The sequence below is a fragment of the Sardina pilchardus genome, chromosome 1 (assembly GCF_963854185.1).
Source record: "Sardina pilchardus chromosome 1, fSarPil1.1, whole genome shotgun sequence".
In the NCBI taxonomy this organism is placed as follows: domain Eukaryota; kingdom Metazoa; phylum Chordata; class Actinopteri; order Clupeiformes; family Clupeidae; genus Sardina; species Sardina pilchardus.
In genome coordinates, this window is record NC_084994.1 from 28,407,056 (window position 1) to 28,431,173 (window position 24,118).

General features: G+C 42.7%; 1 protein-coding gene across 1 annotated transcript in view; it reads right to left on the minus strand.

The window, feature by feature from the left end:
- The window catches only part of LOC134087445 (uncharacterized), a 281,964-nt gene that overhangs the window by 106,613 nt on the left and 151,233 nt on the right, over nt 1-24,118 (minus strand). Inside the window, exons 18-26 of the mRNA XM_062540947.1 lie at nt 22,160-22,312; nt 21,773-21,943; nt 17,846-18,016; nt 17,036-17,209; nt 15,474-15,626; nt 15,157-15,327; nt 14,489-14,641; nt 14,179-14,349; nt 13,504-13,656 (exon numbers count right to left, since the gene is read on the minus strand). Of these exons, the coding sequence (XP_062396931.1) occupies nt 13,504-13,656; nt 14,179-14,349; nt 14,489-14,641; nt 15,157-15,327; nt 15,474-15,626; nt 17,036-17,209; nt 17,846-18,016; nt 21,773-21,943; nt 22,160-22,312 (1,470 nt within the window). The remainder of the gene's footprint in view (nt 1-13,503; nt 13,657-14,178; nt 14,350-14,488; nt 14,642-15,156; nt 15,328-15,473; nt 15,627-17,035; nt 17,210-17,845; nt 18,017-21,772; nt 21,944-22,159; nt 22,313-24,118) is intronic.

Sequence of the window (24,118 nt, forward strand, 5' to 3'; positions counted from 1 at the left end):
TATGCGGAAAGTTGCCTAGACTGCAACACGATAAAACCAATGGATAAAACAGCGCACTTCCAGATTGCAAAAGACGCACCGGCCACCGCTGTGACCTCGTGCCAAATGTTTTTATTGGTTTATTACGTAGCCTAGCCTACAAGCAGGCGAGTTATGAAAAATTGAGTGTGAGGGATAATTTGTTAACTTCACGAAAAAAAGATCTTCTTGGAATGAGATGGCTAGCTGTAGTAACGTTTAGTCCACTGTCTTTAGGCTAATTTAAAGATGCCTCTCTTTTTTTTTTGTTAACCGACTAGCGACAACTTTGGTCGGTTAACGTGGATACGGTCAACCATCGGTCAAACAGTCACCGGTTAACATCCCTAATATGAAATCGATTTTGGATTGGTTGCATGTGATAAAAGCTATGCCATTTCCTGTCCATATTCAGATTCAGAAATACTGTACACCGGCAACAAGGCACACACACACACACACACACACACACACACACACACACACACACACACACAGACACACACACACATAAACATATATATATATGTATATACTGTATGAGCAATTCCATGCAAAACTGTCAAGTCCATAACCCCACACAGCGTCAAACTATGATGTGGATGATGATTTCTTAAAAGTTTACCATTTCGCTCTTCTTGTTTGTACAACATATTCAATGACATTGTTAACTTAATCATTTGCATTATATAAATGTAACCTATTTTTCCACCCTTATGTCTCAACATATAGGCTACTATACACATAGTCACATTCATAAACATAAACAGGATCCTAGGTTCTCAATTTGCTGGACTCACTGTCTACCATAAAGTTAAAGAATAGTAATAACAGAAGAAAAGGTAAGAAGATGTTGATAGTGTGATTAACTGTGTGGTGCCTCCACTGAAGAATGTCTTTACCACTGCCCTGGTGGAAATATGCAAATCCTCAGAAATGTCAAGTGACTACTGTTACTTCTAACTGCTTTGATATAGCGTATCCTAAATGAAATACTATGCAATGCAAGCATCACAAAACATTTATTTTATCCTTTGTTTTTAACTCTTAGAATTCAGTTCAGTAGGCTATGACATAATAAAATGAAAGTACAAAAACAGTTTTTAAAACCCCTTTTTAAAAGTTCAACCTATCACTTTCAATGAAATCTCAATTAAGGATTACGTAGTTTTAGATAGTAACTGTGTGGTAATAATTCACCTATACCACCCATAGCCTAAATTAATTAAATGTTTACTATGAACAATAGTTAAATGAAACACACAGTAATACTTTCTATAACACTTTGTGTTGGATGTAATTCATTGAACCTAGAATTGTTAACTGCTATACAATAAGTGGGCCAAGCTTCACAGTTTAAGTCTCCACACATAAGCTTGCCTACTGAGTCTAAAAACATAGCTCCCACTTTCCTTAGCTGGAGGGGAATTCTGAGATTTCTCCCTAAAGCAGAAACTATTATTTTTACCTAATTATTATTACTATTATTATTGGGAAGGTTATAGGTTTGCACTGATTCAGGTAGGGTAGTGGCACTATACTGGATGGTATATCGGTTAGAATATAGGACGGAGAAGAGATGGGGTTTAACTTTGTATTGTTCCAGCAGAGACATTCAGGATTCCATACATACAGAGAAATATAGGTAGATGGCTATTTATATAGATAATATATCTGCATTATACAGATATGCATTGAATACTAAGCTCATTAAACTGAATTGTAAGCCAGGACACACATAGGCTACAGCAACGGCAACGCTAACCCCTTCAAGAAAGAAAAGAAACCTTTTTGTTCGTGACTACAGTTATTATGTGGTCAATAACGCCATGTAGCGGCGTAAACGGTACTGTGTAATAGCGTTAACTCGCACAGCACAGGTACAAACTTCCTCCAGTCGGAGATTGTTAATGAGGGCTATCTTTTACTGTCTATGGGGCTAAAGGACTGTATGGATTGATTGATTGTGTTGCTTGGGTGGCGTCAGTTAGAACCAAAGATCATACAGCGCTAGAATCTTTGGTTAGAATACTGGTTGTGAAGCAGTAGTTTCTCCTTAGTTTCTTTATTGAGTTTTCTTCCACCATACAACAGCATGAATAAACTTATAATGTATAGTGGTCTGTAAAGAACCAAATAAACTGTCATTAATATGGTCACTAAATAAACTGTATCGCTATCTCTCATTCTATAAGCTCAACTTCTCACACAAGTAACACAGGCTTCCTTCATTTCAAACCCTTAATGCTAATGCTCCGTTTAGCATGCTAAGTCCTTGCATATCAACGTGAAAGATACATCCCACTCCCAATACACATGACCGAAGGTTACGGTCACTTACTTTTGTTGTCATACACGCACACAACTTCAACTTAAGGTAATTGGCAGTAAACTCACTCAAAACTAACGTCATGAACTTCACCAACACTGTGGTGTACTAGATAACGTCTCTAATGAACTAGCATGAGGCTGCACGAGAGGGCGTCACTAGGCAACAACACCTCAACAGAAGAAGAGTACAGAGATGCAAGACTAGTTCTAGTCTACGTCCTTACAGTAGAAACGCTAAACAGTAGATTCTTAAGCTAAACACATGAAGTATTATAATTTCAGAGAACACTTACAGTATATTACTTCATGGAAATCATGTCAAGAGCAAGTTTAAGTGTATTAGCAAACCTCTTGCATACCAGTGTGAATTAACGATGTATGTATCAAACTTACTTTTTGTCAATGATCGCATCTCTGAATGTAAAGGGCTGGATTACTCAGGATAACTGCAGGAATTGTCTAAGGGTAAATTAATTATCTATGTTTTTTGTGCACAGCCGTCTGCTCATCATCTCAACAGAAAACGAAACTTAAAATCCTCAGACAGGGCGACCGCTCTACTTCCGGTATTTCACCGAATTTGATAGTGAAGTTTACCCAGAATGCTCAGGTCAATACAAATCATCCAAAACACACCGTCAGTATGAAACATCGTGTGATTGTCGAGTATATATACCAAATGAACACACACAATGTCTAACAGCGCGTAAGTCCGTACTTGCCCCTCGGGGCCATGGCATTGCTTAGATCTACCAGTCTCAGGATGAGACACCCCGACGCGGACCTTCCTAGAATCACACCTTCATTGTACCGTTGCGGACAATCCATGTCATCCAATGACTAATTGAATAGCGGAAGGGTACTATCATCCCATAATGAAGGTATGAAAATACAGGGAGTGACTCCATAGTTCTGTGAGAATTACAGCAATTTGTTTTACAAGAATGGCCTCGATTTGATTTTTTTTTAAAAATATCAACATTGTATCTTAAATCACTCTGAAATGTCATTTCTGCATGACCTAAGCAATTTAAGATGAGCTATTCTGCTTAATAGTATACATTCGCCAACACACACGTTTTTGCTAATTATAGAGCCATCGACAGACCGAATAACACCAAATTTATTGAGGGTGCTTTGGATGGGGTCTCAAGTCATCCCACCAAATATGGCTTTCATACGTCACAGTATTTCCAAGATAGGCACACTTCCTGTTTGGCGGCTTCGCTCGCTGAATTTAATTGGTTGTCACAGGCGAACGCTTGGACGTATGAAGGCGAAATCAAGGCGGTTGATCCACCTTGGTCTGTAGATCACGCGTGCCAAGTTTCATGACGATCGGAGGAACTATGCGGCCAGAGTTGCTTTACTTTGACTTTGGACAAAATTCAAAATGGTGGAAAATCCATCATGGCGGAAAATGACGTCACATAGTGCGTTGGAATCAGCTGAGTCAGAGGATTCCAATGGTATAAGTTTTATAAAAATCGGCCATACGGATCAAAAGTTACGGGCATGAACGTGTTTTCAATCTTTGACCAGTTGGTGGCGCTAGAGCGTGAGAGTGGCGAGCATGAAACCTGGTGGTGTCAATCAGGGTAGTCTCCTCTATCAGCATACCAAATTTCATGATTTTATGTCTTACGGTTTGGGCTACAGGTGGAAAAATGTGTGGGCATCAGCGCTCAAAAATCGCTTTTCCATTCATTCCTATGGGAAAAAATCGACCGGAAAAACTGGAATAACGGGAGAACGACATGCCGTATCAAAAAGCTGTATACAAGCCACCATCCTCACATCAGGACCCACGCGTGAGAAGTGGAACGGCGTCTCTAGCTCTAAATCCCTAGGACAAGATAGGGAGACAAAAGTTGGACTTGAGATAAATAAGTATATGAAACGCACGGATAACAATAGTGTGCTTTTGCAAGCACACTAATAAGTATATGAAACGCACGGAGAACAATAGTGTGCTTTTGCAAGCACACTAATAAAATAACTCCCCTTTCCTCCCTCTCACTCTCAAGCATATCAGAATATAGATGTAAAATAACGGTGGATTAACACTCCCAGCCCTGAGAAAACCTGTCCACTCTCACTGTATGTTCATCTTTTAATCTTCAGAACACATACAATATACAGTACGAGGTTCAAGTTTAAATTGATAGAAATTCAACACAGCATCTGATATCTGATGTGTTTTGGTAGAAATTGAAAACACAGAAGGAAGGGAAGGAACACACACACACACACACACAGAAACAGACATTGGAGTGTGTAAACAGGTGTGTGTGACTCTCCTCTCCTGCAGGATTAGGAGGTCATGTGATCTGGCACAGGGACACTGAGGAGCCATTAACCCAAAACCCAGGATAGAGGGGCTCAGTGAATGTGGAGTGGAACGTGTGCAGGTGGGTGAGTGTGTTAGAGGAGACGCTGTAGAAGGACAGAGTGCCTGCTGGCCAGTCCAGGTACACTCCTACTCTGCTGGAGCAGGAGGGGGGGGCAGGTATGGCAGTCTCCTTATCATTGTGCCTGGCAGAGTAACTGTTACTAGAGCACATCAGTCTCCAGGACTTGGCATTACCTCCAAACAAGCTGCTGTGGTCACTCCCACTCCCCCCTTTCCTCTCCATGCTTTTATAGGCCACTGCTATATAAACTGTACCATCACCACTCCACTCAGCCTCCCAGTAGTAGCGTCCAGACTGACCCGTGCTGACTAGACTCTGACCCAGACTGTCACATCTCTCTGGGTGGTGTCCAGACAGACCCTCTCTACACAGCACCTGAAACCAGGAGTCAAATCTCTCTGGGTGGTCAGGATACGGCTGCTGCTGACTCCCCCATGTCACCTTTCTGTTCCCCTCAGAGAGAGAGAGATATCTGTGTGCTGTGTTTGGGTCCAGTGTGAGCTCACAGGCATCTGCACACAAGAGGAGAGGAGAGAGGAGAGAACATCCTCATCAGAACATGGGGACATGTGTACAACACACACACACACACACACACACACACACACACACAGAGGAGTCTGAAAGAGGTGTGCGTGGTACTCCTCTCCTCTCGACACACACACGCGCACACACACACTCCCAACACACACACACAACACTCCTATCACACCCTCACAACACACACACACACACACACACACACACACACACACACACACACACACACACACACACACACACACACACACACACACACACACACACACACACACACACACACACACACACACACACACACACACACACACACACACACACACACAGGGGTGTGTAAACATATGAGTGCATGCGTATGCACTCCTCTCCTATGGACACACACACACACAAACACACACACACACACACACACATAACACTCCCAACACTCCCAACACACACACCCACACACAAACACACACACACACACACACACACACACACACACACACACACACACACACACACACACACACACGCAGGAGTGTGTAAACAGGAGTGTGCGGGTGTGTGGTTCTCCTCTCCTGTGGACACACACACACACACACACACACATACATACACACACAGAGGAGTATGTAAACATGAGTGTATGCACTCCTCTCCTGTGGACACAAACACACAAAAACACACACACACACACACACACACACACACAGAGGAGTGTGAAAACATGAGTGTATGCACTCCTCTCCTGTGGACACACGCACACACGCACACACGCACACACACACACACACACACACACACACACACACACACACACACACACACACACACACACACACACACACACACACACACACACACACACACACACTAATGCTTCCATGAAAATCATGTGAACGGCTTTTTTTCAGGAAAAGTAAAATCACTCACATTTTCTCAGTCCTGGTTTAATCCTGCACTCTCCTCCATGGTCATACCTTAAGAAGGATGAGAAAAGAAAATACAGTTTTGACACATCACTGAGTTTAGTATGAGATGTGTTTATTATGAATTGAGAATTGAGGCAGTAATATACTTCAGAGTCTCTATTTCGAGCAGGATATTTCTCAAGAGTAGCTTCTATGTGAAGCAAAGTAAAAGTAAAGTGACTTAGGGAGGGATTTAGTGTGTTAATGTGTATTTCTCCAAAGCACAGACTCAAATAGAACCCGTCCCGACTGATCGTCAGAGGGCAACACTGCTGTTTCTTCTTATATTTCCTACACAAACACCCAAACTCACAATTCTCCATAATCATCTCCTCCCTGAATGAATGTGCACACATAGAGAGACAGTTTTTCTACACCACACTCACACACAAAAACACATGCTCTCTCTGTCATACACACATAGGGAGCCCATAGGGTTGATTGACAGCCATCACTCACCCCACTTCTGTTGCTAGGGAATGAAACCCTCCTTACTGCCGTTTACGTCCCCCCTCTTCCCTTCTGTCAGTAGCGTGCAGTGATAGGAATCGAGAAAAATAGTGCCAAGTGATAACGTTCCTGGACAACGTTTTTGTGGTGCAAATATATCACTCTTTTGAACGCATATGGTTTTGAGAAGAAAAACTCTTTACTTTCGTTACCCCAGCAACTTGCCGGACTACTTTCCTCATCATCAAAAACCGGCTGGATCTCGGCTCACAGGACGCTGTCGGGGGGTAAGTCAGTGCTGATGCACAGCGTTGCTGACAGGGAACCCATATAACTTTGTGTCTTAAAACCCGAACTATCCCTTTAAGACTGCCACAGATAGGATGAAATGAGCCCTTGGACCCATGCAGCACAGCTCTACTGAGACCCATGCAGCACAGCTCTACTGAGACCCATGCAGCAACAGCTCTGCTGAGACCCATGCAGCAACAGCTCTACTGAGACCCATGCAGCAACAGCTCTACTGAGACCCATGCAGCAACAGCTCTACTGAGACCCATGCAGCAACAGCTCTGCTGAGCTCTGAGAAATGCTGCAAAAGCTCCACTGAGCCCCGACACCCATCGTTCTCATGGCTCGTGCAACACATGAATGGCCGCCGCTGCTCCAAGCAAGCGCAACACAGTTGCCACTCCCGTGTGCTTGCGTGTATCACTGTGTAGTTCAGCCACGTCCAACTTGATCACGGTGCTCCGTAAGTCATAGCTATATTTCACTGAGCCCAGCAGCAAGCACAACACAATCTGGGCCATTGCTCAAACGTCCACCCCGCTTGCACAAATCTGGAGGCACGCTACACCTCCACCTGCCGCGTGGATGTAATCGTCACACACTTAGCCAGCACCGCATGCACAGAATGCAGATGCAGGATATGCCAGACCCCTGCGCTGCTCTGATAACTCACAACCTGCTCATGATCTGGAATGCAGAGTTTCCACCTTAAGTCATGCAGGAGGCCCACGTTTATCATAGCAACAGATTCTGTTCCAGGCTCACTTTCAGCCTCGCACTCATATTTGCCATTTGGCCGTTGAGATAGTGAGGAAATGTGGCATAGTGAGGTTAATCTGGCATAGATCTGCATCCACGTGTCCTTATCTACAAGACATGGGATCATAGTAGCCTAAAGGTTCATATCAAACAGAGCATATTAACCAATCAGTAACTCTGACTAAATTACGCTTACTTGAGCCTCTCCTCCACTTTTCTAAATCACCTTTCTGTCAATTTATTCCTGTGTCTAGAAGATACTTACCATAACATATTTTCTTACAGTCTTTCCACTTCTTTTCTAAGGGTAGCAATGCATCCTCTTACCTCGCTGCAGCCATGGCGATTCTACATCCTCAGTCTCCTATTATACTGCCACCAATCTGGTCAACAGAGAAGATGCTCACTCTTGCCTACACTTAATCACTACATCTCATATCATTACATATTCCTCCCAATCCAGCTCACTCTCCACCACAGATGCTTTTCCCACCGGTCTCAGGCTAAGTTGGGCAGATACGCACTATCCAGCCTTCACTTCTAGTCATGAGGACTAACTTATCCTTAGCAATGGAAATCGTATTCTTGGTCATTGGTACACGCTGCTATCACGTCTGGCTACTACCTATTGATTATAGTGGAACCTAATTGTTGCAGCAGACGCAACGCGAACAGAACACTTCAGTTACAGTACGTGTCAGGTGTAGCTCCTCTGTAAGTCTGGGGGCTTGTATTTTACCTGCAGTGCTTAAAGGGCCCAGTTTAATATGTGGAGGGGAATCATCTGGAAACATGACAGAATATCCAGTCTCCACACAGAAAGCTCTCCAACACAGGACACAAATGGATGAACAGCTCCACTAGAAAGTCATCTAAGATGCAATACATCTCACCTCAACGTCTCTAGTTTACAGCTGGGATCATTCAGTCTGTCTGTGAGCTCTCTGACACCTGAGTCTCCTGGGTGGTTGTAGCTCAGATCCAGCTGTTTCAGGTAGGAGGGGTTTGATTTGAGGGCAGAGGACAAGAGAGAACAGCCCTCATGTGTGATGAGACAAAGAGACAGTCTGAAACAAGAGATGCTCTCTCTTAATTATAAATGAAGGAACATGCCTTGAAGGTGTACAAGCCATTTGCATATTCAGTCAGTTTGACTAACAACCCCTAAATGTCACCAAGAGCAGATCATTATCAACATTCAGAGATGTTAATGTTATACACATGCACACTGGTGTTTCTTACTATGTGGTGGGTAAAATACTATATTACATAACATTCCTATTACTGACCTCAGTGTCTCCAGCTTGCATTGTGGATCTCTTAGTCCTGCACAGAGCAGCTTCACTCCTTCATCCTGCAGGTCATTGTCACTCATGTCCAGTTCTCTCAGATGGGAAGGTGTCCTCTGCAGCACTGATGCCATCATTTCACAGCTTGCTTTAGAGAGGTGGCACAGATTGAGCCTGTTTCAAAGGAGAGTGGAAGGTCAGTCTTTGAACACTGGACATTTTCAGGCCATCCTTCAGCACCATGAGGTCACTGTATCTCATGAGGATGGACACAGACACAGATGTGTGTAGCACTCACATTATGTACACAGCAGGGACATGGACTGGAGAAACACTACATTACACACTTGTTGTTGCTGTCTTGTAGTGTCATGTGGGCAGCAGGGGTGATTCACATTCCTAGGAGTTAACTTAACTTACGGCAAATAATTTTTCTCTTCCTGATTGATCAGATAAGACTAAATGTATCTAATTGACTTTTGCATTCTCTTTTCCACTGTTCTGAAATTCCTGCATCAAGGTTCCTTTATCAGGTCTCCCAAGGGAGAAATGTGTTTTGGATAAGGGGTAAGCTGCCACAGCCACAATACACAACACATCACAGGACATAGCACATATGTTATACATAGAGTAAATCAAAATATAAATTACAAAAAGGGCACACATTCACAGCCATCTGTCATGCCATAAATGACACTCCCATCATATTAAAAGCCCAATACATAGCCCATAAATAGCACTCTCTCCCACCCAGTCCCATTAAGCACAGTCCCAAAGTAGACACTCACTCTCTCTCTCTGTACTCTCCAGTCACACACAGCACATCCATACACCACAGCCTCAGCACATCTCCACTCAGTTCAGCCCCCATACACAGCCCCCTACTCAGCACTTAGTATTGGTTTTGGGCCTTCCTACTGTTCTGCCCACGTTGCCCATTCATCATGTTGACTGACAGGGGGACAGAGGAATGTTTGTAGTGATTGTGCCAAACAGAAAGGGACCCTGTACCTCCTTCCTGTGTTCATGAGCTCATATTCTTGGTACAGCACATGGGAGGGGTCAGATAGAATTCTGTCAGCCTGCTGTAGAGTGGACTGCTCAGATATGTCTTGGGGAGTGAGGGGAGCAGGGACTCCATCATTTGTCCAGCTGTTTTGACCACATTACATAGTTGGGCCTTGAACTTATTTAAAAACCAGCTGGTGATGCCATAGTGCAAGATGGACTCTATGGTGGCTCTATAACAAATGAACATGATGCTCTCACAAACCCCAAACGCAGTTTCAGTCTCAGTCACACTCTCAGTCTACGCAGGGAATGGAGACGCTGGTGGATTTTTGTCCAAACATTTGCCACATGTGTGTGCCAATTAAGATGGCAAATCAAAGTGGACCCCTAGATATTTGGAAGATGTCCAGATGTTGTTGCCATTTTAAATAAAGAATATTTTAAGTATAATGAATGAATGAAAGGTGAGTGAAATGTTTGGTGCAGTTTTCAGTGCGTGTGCACCCATCCGTTTCTACTCACGCTGTCTGAGTCACAATGTGCTTGATCTAAAACTGCATCCTGCAGGTCAGAGCTGGGAATGTGTCCATTCCAGCACTGATGCCATCGTTTTCAAAAGCTGCCACTGACTCAGTCTTATCACATACTGCAGCTGATGTTTTATTCCAAAGATTTACAGACGAGCAGTCAACAAAGCCACAATATGCGTGCACATACAAACCTTAAAGTTGTCAGTTTACAGTGAGGGCTACTGAGTCCTGTAGAGAGAAGCTGAACTCCAGACTCCTTCAGGTCATTGTGACTCAGGTCCAGTTCCTTTAGGGAGATGGAGGACTGCAAAGCAGAGGCTACAGCCTTACAGGATTCCTCTGTTAGCTCACAGCCAGCAAGTCTGCATAGAATGAGAGGGCAAGAGACAGATGTCAGAAAATAGAATGGTGATATTAATACATTCATAATCCTATCATTATTATAAATATGTTTAGCTTTGAAAACATTCTCAACATTCTTAAACAGAAATAGACACATTATCATTCAAATAATAATGGAAATGAATAGAGGAAACTGACTAAAATAATAGTTTCTGTGTGTAAGAATGGAGTCTTCATCACAGAATCCTCCCTCAGAAGCAATTACAGACTTTGTAGCCTGACAGCTTCTTCTCTAAATGAGTCTTGTTGAATTTGGAGCAATGTACTGGGTCACTGCCTAGTGTTATGATAAATATCATGTACACAATATTGCCTTGACAAAAAGTATGCAAAATAAAATAGCATAGCTTATTCTTGTACAGCCTCCCTGAAAAAGGACTCCCACTAATCATCCCAACCTCAGTGTCCAGCTCCTTGAGTGGATGTAGAGCTCTATATGTGCATGGACACACTAGCAGGGAGCACTGAACTGATCTGGGGTCAACTCTCTCTCATCAACAAAAGTCACAACACTCTCAAAATGCTTCAATACCCAAAGTCTTAACATGTAGATACAACCTCTATGAACTCTGTGTCTTTAGGCCTATTCGGACGGGATTAGTTTTATGGGGTGACATCAGGTAAAGTAATAATTACCAGGTAATGTAGTCCCGTCCGGACGCGCCATGTCAGTAAACATAACGGAGTATGTCGGTGACATTTACAGACACTTTTACCTTCCGTAAAACGGTCCGGAGAAATTACCTTGGGTAATATTAATCCCGTGCGAACGCGACCCTCTGTAAAGATGTCTGTAATATTTCGTCACATGCTGATTTGAAAACAATTCCACCAAAGTCTGAATGAAAACGTAACATGATGTGCAGCTCCTAATAGGACGTCAGCTAGTTTGCCTAATAGCTTCATATTGTTAGCCATTTCAAACTACGTATGGCATAACATAAAGCTACGTTTGCTAGTTTTACCAACTTGTGTAGTCTTTCAAATCTGAAAATGCCGCACGTACCTGACGCAAAGTATCACGTGCACGGCGACGAAGATGTGACGGCAGAACGTAAACGTGGTTACTCCTCCCATGTCAGGTAGAACGACAGAGATGTCTAGTCCCGTCCGAATTGGACATTTTTATTACAGAGGTCATATGATAAACCTGCATTACTCTACGTCCCCCCATAAAACTAATCCCGTCCGAATAGGCCTTTTCAGAGTTTTACTGACCTCAGTTTCTCTAGTCGACAGTTTGGGTTTCTAAGACCAGAGAGCAGCTTCTCATTTGATGTTTGCAGATCACAGCCACTCATGTCCAACTCAGTCAGTTGAGAAATATATGACAGCAGAACTGAGACCACAACCTCACAGGAGCTGCCTTTGAGTCCACGGCTGATGAGCCTATAGTGAGAGAGTAAAACAATATAAGCAACAGGTCCTCTGTACTCCTTACATTCCAAATATGAAATAATAATAATAAAAAAATGTGAACTGTCCAATAGAAAGCACCAGTCTGTGTGCACTGTGCAAAATACAGACCTCACTTTACAGTCTTGATTCAGTGGTTGATGGAACAGTTCTTCTTCACAGTCCTGAAGCTCACTGTCACTGATGTCCAGCTCTCTTAGGTGGGAGTTTCCACACTGAAGAATCAAGGCCAAAAACCTTCCTCTCAGTTTACAGCCAACAAGTCTGTAAGAACACAAACCATGTAACAGAGAATAACGGAGAATGAAATCAGAGACAAATGAAGAATAACAAATTAAGTTATTGTCTGAATAATTTGCTCTACAGGTAGAGTAAGTGTGCACCTTATAGAACACATCAGGTCTGGGATTCTGACAAGTTCTCCTCTAAATGAGTCTTGTTGAATTTGGAGCAATGTACTGGGTCACTGCCTAGTTTTATGATAAATATAATGTAAACAATATTGCCTTGACAAAAAGTATGCAAAATAAAATAGCATAGCTTATTCTTGTACAGCCTCCCTGAAAAAGGACTCCCACTAATCATCCCAACCTCAGTGTCCAGCTCCCTGAGTGGATGTAGAGCTCTATATGTGCATGGACACACTAGCAGGGAGCACTGAACTGATCTGGGGTCAACTCTCTCTCATCAACAAAGTCACAACACTCTCAAAATGCTTCAATACCCAAAGTCTTAACATGTAGATACAACCTCTATGAACTCTGTGTCTTTCAGAGTTTTACTGACCTCAGTTTCTCTAGTCGACAGTTTGGGTTTCTAAGACCAGAGAGCAGCTTCTCGTTTGATGTTTGCAGATCACAGCCACTCATGTCCAACTCAGTCAGTTGAGAAATATATGACAGCAGAACTGAGACCACAACCTCACAGGAGCTGTGTTTGAGTCCACGGCTGATGAGCCTATAGTGAGAGAGTAAAACAATATAAGCAACAGGTCCTCTGTACTCCTTACATTCCAAATATGAAATAATAATAATAAAAAAAATGTGAACTGTCCAATAGAAAGCACCAGTCTGTGTGCACTGTGCAAAATACAGACCTCACTTTACAGTCTTGATTCAGTGGTTGATGGAGCAGTTCTCCTCCACTGTCCTGAAGCTCACTGTCACTGATGTCCAGCTCTCTTAGGTGGGAGTTTCCACACTGAAGAATCAAGGCCAAAAATCTTCCTCTCATTTTACAGCCAACAAGTCTGTAAGAACACAAACCATGTAACAGAGAATAACGGAGAATGAAATCAGAGACAAATGAAGAATAACAAATTAAGTTATTGTCTGAATAATTTGCTCTACAGGTAGAGTAAGTGTGCACCTTATAGAACACATCAGGTCTGGGATTCTGACAAGTTCTCCTCTAAATGAGTCTTGTTGAATTTGGAGCAATGTACTGGGTCACTGCCTAGTTTTATGATAAATATAATGTAAACAATATTGCCTTGACAAAAAGTATGCAAAATAAAATAGCATAGCTTATTCTTGTACAGCCTCCCTGAAAAAGGACTCCCACTAATCATCCCAACCTCAGTGTCCAGCTCCCTGAGTGGATGTAGAGCTCTATATGTGCATGGACACACTAGCAGGGAGCACTGAACTGATCTGGGGTCAACTCTCTCTCATCAACAAAGTCACAACACTCTCAAAATGCTTCAATACCCAAAGTCTTAACATGTAGATACAACCTCTATGAACTCTGTGTCTTTCAGAGTTTTACTGACCTCAGTTTCTCTAGTCGACAGTTTGGGTTTCTAAGACCAGAGAGCAGCTTCTCGTTTGATGTTTGCAGATCACAGCCACTCATGTCCAACTCAGTCAGTTGAGAAATATATGACAGCAGAACTGAGACCACAACCTCACAGGAGCTGTGTTTGAGTCCACGGCTGATGAGCCTATAGTGAGAGAGTAAAACAATATAAGCAACAGGTCCTCTGTACTCCTTACATTCCAAATATGAAATAATAATAATAAAAAAAATGTGAACTGTCCAATAGAAAGCACCAGTCTGTGTGCACTGTGCAAAATACCGACCTCACTTTACAGTCTTGATTCAGTGGTTGATGGAGCAGTTCTCCTCCACTGTCCTGAAGCTCACTGTCACTGATGTCCAGCTCTCTTAGGTGGGAGTTTCCACACTGAAGAATCAAGGCCAAAAATCTTCCTCTCATTTTACAGCCAACAAGTCTGTAAGAACACAAACCATGTAACAGAATAATGAAGAATGAAATCAGAGACAAATCAAGAGTAACAGATTTAGTTATTGTCTGATTAATTCACTCTACAGGTAAGTGTGCACCTTATAGAACACATCAGGTCTGGGATTCTGACAGCTTCTTCTCTAAATGAGTCTTGTTGAATTTGGAGCAATGTGCTGGGTCACTGCCTAGTTTTATGATAAATATCATGTAAACAATATTGCCTTGACAAAAAGTATGCAAAATAAAATAGCATAGCTTATTCTTGCACAGCCTCCCTGAAAAAGGACTCCCACTATTCATCCCAACCTCAGTGTCCAGCTCCCTGTGTGGATGTAGAGCTCTACAGTATATGTGCATGGACACACTAGCAGGGAGCACTGAACTGATCTGGGGTCAACTCTCTCTCATCAACACAGCCACAACACTCTCAAAATGCTTCTATACCCAAAGTCTTAACGTGTATACGACCTCTATGAACTCTGTGTCAGGAGTATTACTGACCTCAATTTCTCTAGTTGACAGTTTTGGTTTCTAAGACCAGAGAGCAGCTTCTCTTCTGATGTTTGCAGATCACAGCCACTCATGTCCAACTCACTCAGTTGAGAAATATATGACTGCAGAACTGAGACCACAACCTCACAGGAGCTGTGTTTGAGTCCACGGCTGATGAGCCTATAGTGAGAGAGTAAAACAATATAAGCAACAGGTCCTCTGTACTCCTTACATTCCAAATACGAAATAATAATAAAAAAAAGATGTGAACTGTTTTTAGATCCAATAGAATGCACCAGTCTGTGTGCACTGTGCAAAATACAGACCTCATTTTACAGTCTTGATTCAGTGGTTGATGGAACAGTTCTTCTTCACAGTCCTGCAGCTCACTGTCACTGATGTCCAGCTCTCTTAGGTGGGAGTTTCCCCACTGAAGAATCAAGGCCAGAAATCTTCCTCTCATTTTACAGCCAACAAGTCTGTAAGACATAGACAATGTAACAGAGAATAACAAAGAATGAAATCAGAGACAAATCAAGAGTAACATATTTTGTTATTGTCTGATTAATTCAAGCTGGGCTCAAACTACACGACTATCGGCCCGATAATCGGCCGAAACCGGCCCTTACGACAATCGGTGGAACGTTCACTCCCCACTTACTCAGTAGAGTAAGTGTGCACCATATAGAACACATCAGGTCTGGGATTCTGACAGCTTCTTCTCTAAATGCAGTGGAGTGGACTGCTCAGATATGTCTTGGAGAGTGAGGGGAGCAGGGACTCCATCATTTGTCCAGCTGTTATGACCTCATTATGTAGTTGGGCCTTCAACTTGACTGTAAGAATTCCAAACCAGCTGGTGATGTCAAAAATGTAATTTACGAAAGACATCATTAGCCTTAGGTAAAAGCTGGGTCCGCACACTGAGCACCATGTTTGAACTGTTTTTAATCAAGTTACGTTTCGGGCTAACGCCCTTCTTTAGACTAGTCTTAACTGTCTTAACTAGCATACTGAGCTCCACATTTAAACTGTTTTTAATAAAGTTAAGTTTCGGGCTAACGCCATCCTTCAGACTAGTCTTAAAGAGACCCTATGCAACTTTTTCATAGTCATAAAATCGCTTAGAAATCGATATTCAAGAGGTGAAATTGTGACAATGTGAAATAGTAGGCTAATTAGTTAGAGTACCCACTACTGAAAAAAGAAACGCCGTTAGTAGCACAATTGGGGCAGCCGTGGTGTACTGGTTAGGGCTTCGGGCTTGTAACCAGAGGGTTGCAGGTTCAATCTCTGACCAGTCCACCACGGCTGAAGTGCCCTTGAGCAAGGCACCTAACCCCTCACTGCTCCCCCACTGCTGGTTGGGCAGGCAACTCACTGCTCTGGGTTAGTGTGTGATTACCATCCTCCCTATTGCTATTCCTTCCTATTTTTCTTACTTCCCCACACTCACGCCATCCACAAAATAGTTTATATAATTGCAAGTAGGTAATACTATTCTTAAATGTGAACACCGAAGGCTATGCTTTCATATTAAAGCATTATAAATATTGACCTGTCTCATGTTAAGGTAAAATCAAAATGAATAGCTGTATGATAATATAGCATAAAGGGAACCACAGTTTGCAGTGAGGAGTACAGTTCTTCTACAGTAACAGTAACAGGTCACATAGAATTACATACATTAGCCCTGAGTTTCCCCTTGTCATGTTTTCATTACAGTCTGTCAATCAAATGTACTGTTCTGTCTAGAGAACATACAGTAAGAGCTAAGCTAATGAATGCAATCCCATGCATCCTCACGTATGTAAAAAGAACCAAACAAACAAATACTAATTAACAAAAATATAAATTCAGATTGTAATTTAAGATAAAGAGCACATACTGAATTGATTCAACTTTGCGGTGAGGATCTTCCAGTGTAGCAGATAACAGCTTCTGTGCTGATTCTCCAGGATGATTGTTGCTCACATCCAGGTCTTTCACACAGGAAGGGTTTGACATCAGAGTGAGAGCCAGTAAAACATAACCTTCATCTGAGATTCCACACTTACTGAGCCTGAGAGACAGATAGACACACAAAACCATATACAGAGAGAGAGAGAGGGGGGGGGGAGACAGAGACAGTGTGTGTGTGTGTGTGTGTGTGTGTGTGTGTGTGTGTGTGTGTGTGTGTGTGTGTGTGTGAGAGAGAGAGAGAGAGAGAGAGAGAGAGAGAGAGAGAGAGAGAGAGAGAGAGAGAGAGAGAGAGAGAGAGAGAGAGAGAGAGTGTGTGTGTGTGTGTGTGTGTGTGTGTGTGTGTGTGTGCGCGCGAGCGTGTGTGAGTGTGTGTGTGTGAGAGAGAGAGAGAGAGAGAGAGAGAGAGAGAGAGAGAGAGATTTTTTTACAATAACACAGTAACCACTCAAAGACTCAGGATTAAGACTGTAACTGAACACTGTATTAAAATGAGTCCCAAATCCCCAAGTGTCACTCATTAATATCGCTTCCAGAATTTGATTTAGTATCATGTGTTTATAGCTAACGTGGAGATGTAAAGATATTCTGGCCAGTAATGCCCAATAAGTGTCTTGCTGACTGCTATCAGCCTATAATGAATGTTTTTTTTCTCTGCTACTCAATGGTATTACAGTAACAACCAAAATGAAGTCATTAAACAAATATCAAGAGATGCCTGACCTTAATGTACACCAACCTTAATGTCTGCAGTTTACAGTGGGGACTAGACAGTCCCTTAGAGAGGAGCTGAACTCCAGGATCTCCCAGGCTATTGTGACTCAGGTCCAGCTCCATCAGGGAGTTTGATGACTGCAGAACCGAAGCCACAATCTCACAAAATTGATCTGTGAGTTTACAGCCAACACATCTGCAATACATTTGACAGAATTATGACAGAACTCAACTTCATACGCAAGGTTACTATAAATTAAATTGATTAAATGTTGTAAAATGTGCAAAAATTATAAAAGTGTAAATCACTGTGATTTCCTCACTATGTAGCTGGTATGGACATTTACTTGATGCTGTATTTAGATTTGCAGACACAAGAATACATTTTTGTTCCCATTATTATTATTATTTTTCTTCACCTAAAAGTGTTTGTGCAGCAAAAACCTCAAGGCCAAACATTTTAAAACTGGAACATTGTGTCAGGGATAATCAATTGTAGCGTAAAGTACAATGTCTATTATCAAATGTAGTCTCTCTCAAGTATAATAGATAGATAGATAGATAGATAGATACTTTATTGATCCCCAAGGGGAAATTCAAGGTCCCAGCAGCTTAAGACACCACACACAACATACAGTACAATGTAAACAATGTAAACAGGAAGATTAGAAAGCAAATCAACAATCAACAATCAACAATGACTAAAGGAGCAGTAGAATACTATAGATAAGGTATGCATGAATGTACTGAGGATTGGTACTGTGATCCAGTCTGAGGTGTGTGTCAAGTTGGTAGTGCAAATAAGTCCAACAGTGCAACAGTGCAAGATAAAATTCTAGTGACCAGTAATAAATATGTACAGTACAAAATGTAAGCATAGTAATAATAATAACAGTACTAATATAAATATATGGACAATTAAAATAAACTTAACATAGTAATAATATAAGAGTTAGACATGAGGGTAGACATGTAAGTCATGCCATGTAAGTGTATAAGAGGGTGGAGGTGCAGATATACTATGCATAGAAGTCCAACTCTCCTTTTCCCTTCAGTGAAGCATTGTACAGTTGTATGGCCCTGGGTACAAATGACTTTCTCAGTCTGTCTGTTGTGCATGTCATGGAGCGTAGTCTCCAGCTGATCAAGCTCTTCTGCTGTATGATAATGCTGTAGAGTGGATGACAGTCATTGTCCAGGATGCTGTGTAGCTTGTTCAGGGTCCTTTTGTCTGATACTGAAGTGATGCACTCCAGATCAGCTCCCACAACAGAGCCAGCCTTCCTTACCAGCCTGTCTAGTCGCCCAGCATCCCTCTTCCTAGTGCTTCCTCCCCAGCATGCCACAGCATAGAAGAGGACGCTGGCAACAACAGACTGGTAAAACATCCAGAGGAGCTTGCTGCAGACATTGAAGGAGCGCAGCCTCCTCAGGAAGTACAGCCTGCTCTGCCCTTTCTTGTATATTGCTTCAGTGTTGACTGACCAGTCCAGTTTATCGTCCAGATGTACGCCCAGGTACTTGTATGTGTTCACCACCTCCACATTGACCTCCTCAATGGTGACTGGCAGCAGAGCAGGCTTAGACCTCCTGAAATCTACCACCATCTCCTTGGTCTTGGTCGTGTTGAGTTGTAGGTGGTTGAGTCTGCACCATTGCACAAAGTCCTCCACCAGGCTCCTGTATTCCTCCTCCTGCCCATCCCTGATACATCCCACAATTGCAGTATCGTCTGAAAACTTCTGCATGTGACATGACTCCGTGTTGTAGCAGAAGTCGGACGTGTACAGGGTGAACAGGACTGGAGAGAGCACCGTTCCCTGTGGAGCACCTGTGCTGCTGATTACAGTGTTGGAGAGGCAGTCCTTCAGTCTGACAAACTGTGGCCGCTCTGTCAGGTAGTCTGCCATCCAGGATACTAGATGAGCATCCACACCCATCTGCAGGAGCTTGTCACTCAATCTGGGGGGTTGGATGGTGTTAAAAGCACTAGAGAAGTCAAAGAACATGATTCTCACAGCACTTTTCCCCTTGTCCAGGTGAGAGTGTGTCCTGTGTAGGAGGTAGGAGATTGCATCGTCAACGCCCACTTTCTCCTGGTATGCAAACTGTAACGGATCTAGTGCATGGCGCACCTGTGGCCTAAATATCCCCAGAACCAGTCTCTCCAGGGTCTTCATCAGGTGTGATGTGAGAGCAACTGGCCTGAAGTCATTCAGCTCACGTGGATGTGGTTTCTTGGGGACGGGGATAAGACATGATGTCTTCCACAGTGTTGGGACTTTCCCGAGACGTAGACTTTGGTTGAAGATATGCTCCAGTGGCTCTCCCAGTTCAGCAGCACAGGCCTTGAGCAGTCTTGGACACAGTCCGTCAGGTCCGGCTGCTTTCCTGGGATGGAGTTTCTTCAGCTGTCCTCTAACTTGATCTGCCGTTATGATGAGGGGGGAGGGGAGGGGAGGGGGTGAGGAGTTACCAAGGCATGATGAGACCTAGCCATCTTGCATCAAATTAATTACAGTGTCTTGCTCTAAAAATGACAACTGCTTTATTTGGCTGTAATCAAATGACTCAAAAAATTGTAATCCACAGCGATCGGCAGATATCGAGAAAGGGTCACGGTATGTTTAGCATCCAAGGCCACTAACACACGTTACTCAATTCACCAGCAGGCTCCAAACAGGTAGCAACCAACTCCATTTAAATAAGTTCAATAAAAGTCACTTCACTCAAATCACGCGTTCAACAGTCAGCTGACATCAAATTTACACACACATTCAATAGTGAGAAAATAACAACTGACTAAAATATTTGTTTCAGCTTGTAATAATGGAGTTGTGTTTGAAATCAGTTTTCATCATAAAATCCTCCTCCTGCAGCAATTACAGACTTTGCAGCCTGACAGCTTCTTCTCTAAATGCTAAATGAGTGGACTGCTCAGATATGTCTTGGAGAGTGAGGGGAGCAGGGACTCCATCATTTGTCCAGCTGTTTTGACCACATTACGTAGCTGGGCCTTGAACTTAACTGTAAGATTTCCAAACCAGCTGGTGATGCCATAGTGCAAGATGGACTCTATGGTGACTCTTTATAATGAATATGATGCTCTCACAAATCCCAAACACTCTCAGTCTCCGCAGGAAATGGAGACGCTGGTGGAATTTTGTCCAAACATTTTCCACTTAGATACTTGCAAGATGTTACCGGTCTGATGTTGTTGACATGTATGAACATTTTAAATAAACAGAGTTTTTTGTGGAATGAATGAATGAAAGGTGAGTGAAATGTCTGGCACAGTTTTCAGTATGTCTGCACCCTTCTGTTTCTACACACACTAACAATACACACAGCGTGGGGAATGAACAATGAGTACATGTAGTAATGGAGGACAGGAGTGAAGTTATCAGCATGAGTGAGTTCAAACGATAAAATGCAGATGAAAGCTCATAGCGGCCGCCATTAGGACGCGCCTATGAGCTGCCACATCACACTGGGAATCCATAGAGAGCTGAAAGAGTGGATGCCAGGCCGGTGGGAGTTCCTCTGCAAATGTTTTAATAAGAAAAGCAGACATGCCAGTTTGCCTTGTTTGCCTGTTGCCTTGTTCAAGCTTGTAATACTGGTAATCACCTCTGGATCTATTGCTATTCTGATAATATCAACATGACAATTTACTTGATCTAAAACTGCATCCTGCAGGTCAGAGCTGGGAAGGTGTCCCTTGCAGCACTGATGTCATCATTTCACAACTGCAAAGCAGAGGCTATCATCCCAACCTCAGTGTCCAGCTCCCTGTGTGGATGTAGAGCTCTATATGTGCATGGACACACTAGCAGGGAGCACTGAACTGATCTTGGATCAACTCCCTCTCATCATCACAGCCACAACAATCAGAGCAAATGTTTCTCAAACTGCTTCTATGCCAAAATTCGGAATGTGTAGTATTACTGACCTCAGTTTCTCCAAGTGGCAGTTTGGGTTTGTAAGACCAGAGAGCAGCTTCTCTTCTGATGTTTGCAGATCACAGCCACTCATGTCCAACTCACTCAGTTGAAAAATATATGACTGCAGAACTGAGACCACAACCTCAGAGGAGCTGTCTTTGAGTCCACGGCTGATGAGTCTAAGAGAGGAAAACAGTATAAGCAACATGTCCTCTACACTTTTTACTATTCTCTTAGTGATGAGCTCAGAGCCGCGGTAGGCGTCACGTGACAACGGTATTGCACTAATACGGTTACCGTCCAAGCCCTATTCACGAATATAAAATGCCAACGAATAAAAGATGGACCGTTTTTAGATCCAAATGAATGCACCAGTCTATGTGCACACTACAGACCTCACTTTACAGTCTTGATTCATTGGTTGATGGAGCAGTTCTCCTCCACAGTCCTGAAGCTCACTGTCACTGATGTCCAGCTCTCTTAGGTGGGAGTTTGCCCACTGAAGAGTCAAGGCCAGAAATCTTCCTCTCAGTTTACAGCCAACAAGTCTGTAAAACATAGAGAATCAACAGATAAGCACGAATTAGTGAGATCAGATGAGGTTGTTGTCTACATCTTTAGCTAACATAGACTGATGACTAAAGAGCATTCTGACTGCAGATCAGAGGCCATGATCGTCCAGGACTGTCTGTTCACACCCAGCAAGTCTACCAGTGAGACAGAAAAATATCAGTACTGTAAATGGTCCCAACACCCTTAAACAGCTAATATCTGTTAAAGTGTAACAACTTCACACTTTTGATTGAGAGAAAAATCACGTTCATTGGTGACAGAGAGGTTATAACAGGGTGGGCAAACTTTCTGGCTCAAGGGCCACATTGAGTTTTGAGAATTGGCTGAGGCGTCATACGATTGTTAAACTCTTTGTAACTGGCACCCAAATTGTATATCGCTATCAAGGCCAGAAATCTTCCGCTTAATTTACAGCCCACAAGTCTGTAAAATAATAAACCATGTAACGAAAGATTGCAAATAGTGAAATCAGAGATATCAATGCTAGAGTAAAACACTGATGTTGATATTGAATGGTTAACACAGTCTACAGTAACAGTAATTCAAATGGGACACATCAGCAGTGAGTGCTAAACCACCAACTGGTCTGGGACCGATTCTCTCACATCAACATTGACACAACAATAAAAGATAATGCTTCACAAATTCATGTCTTGATTCACCCCATAACAGTGAGATTCACATTTTCTCTCCACTTTAGATATTTTATAGATATGGCTGGAATGACATACAGTATATAAACGTCAACTTTAATGTGCAGATAAGAATTCAGTGTATTACTGACCTCAGTTTTTCAAGTTGGCAGTTTGGATCTCTAAGACCAGAGAGCAGCTTCTCTTCTGATATTTGCAGATCACAGCCACTCATGTCCAACTCACTCAGCTGAGAAATATATGACTGCAGAACTGAGACCACAACCTCAGAGGAGCTATGTTTGAGTCTACAGTTGATGAGTCTACAGTGACAGAGGAAAACATTATAAGCAACATGTCCTTCATGCTCCCTATAATCCCAAATATAAAATGCCAACGAATAAAAGATGGACAGTTTTTAGATCCCATAGAATGCAGTTTGTGTGCACTGCACAAAAATACAGACCTCACTGTACAGTCTTGATTCAGTGGTTGATGGAGCAGTTCTCCTCCACTGTCCTGAAGCTCAGTGTCACTGATGTCCAGCTCTCTTAGGTGGGAGTTTGCCCCTGTGTGAGCCAAGGCCAGAAATCCCCCTTTCAGTTTACAGCCAACAAGTCTGTGAACACATAAACCATGTCACAGAGAATCACAAATAGTAAAATCAAAGAGGGTATATCAATTCCAGAGTAAAACACAGATGCTGGTAGGCTACTGTATGCTTAACACAGTCTATGGTTCACAACAGTCTCATGTCTCTGTGAATAGTCTACATACATTTCAATTCGATCTTTATTTCAGACTCACAGCTCAGCCCACAGCAACAATTAAATAATAAATAGAGTAGAATAAAGTAAAGAACCAAACATAATAAAATAATCATCTCATAGCACTAGTAAGTGAAACATACTAGATCAATGTATCAAACAACCAATGAATCAGTCAGTCAGCTCTACAGTATATGTTCTCTAGTCAGTGTTCTCTAAGCCTGGATGAGTACTGCTCACAGCTTACAGCTCTACAATATTACTGACCTCAGTGTCTCCAGTTTGCAGTTTGGACTCAGAAGAGCAGAGGCCAGTTTTTCTCCTGATGCCTGCAGGTCATTCTGACTCAGGTCCAGCTCTCTTAAGGGGGAGTTTGCAGACT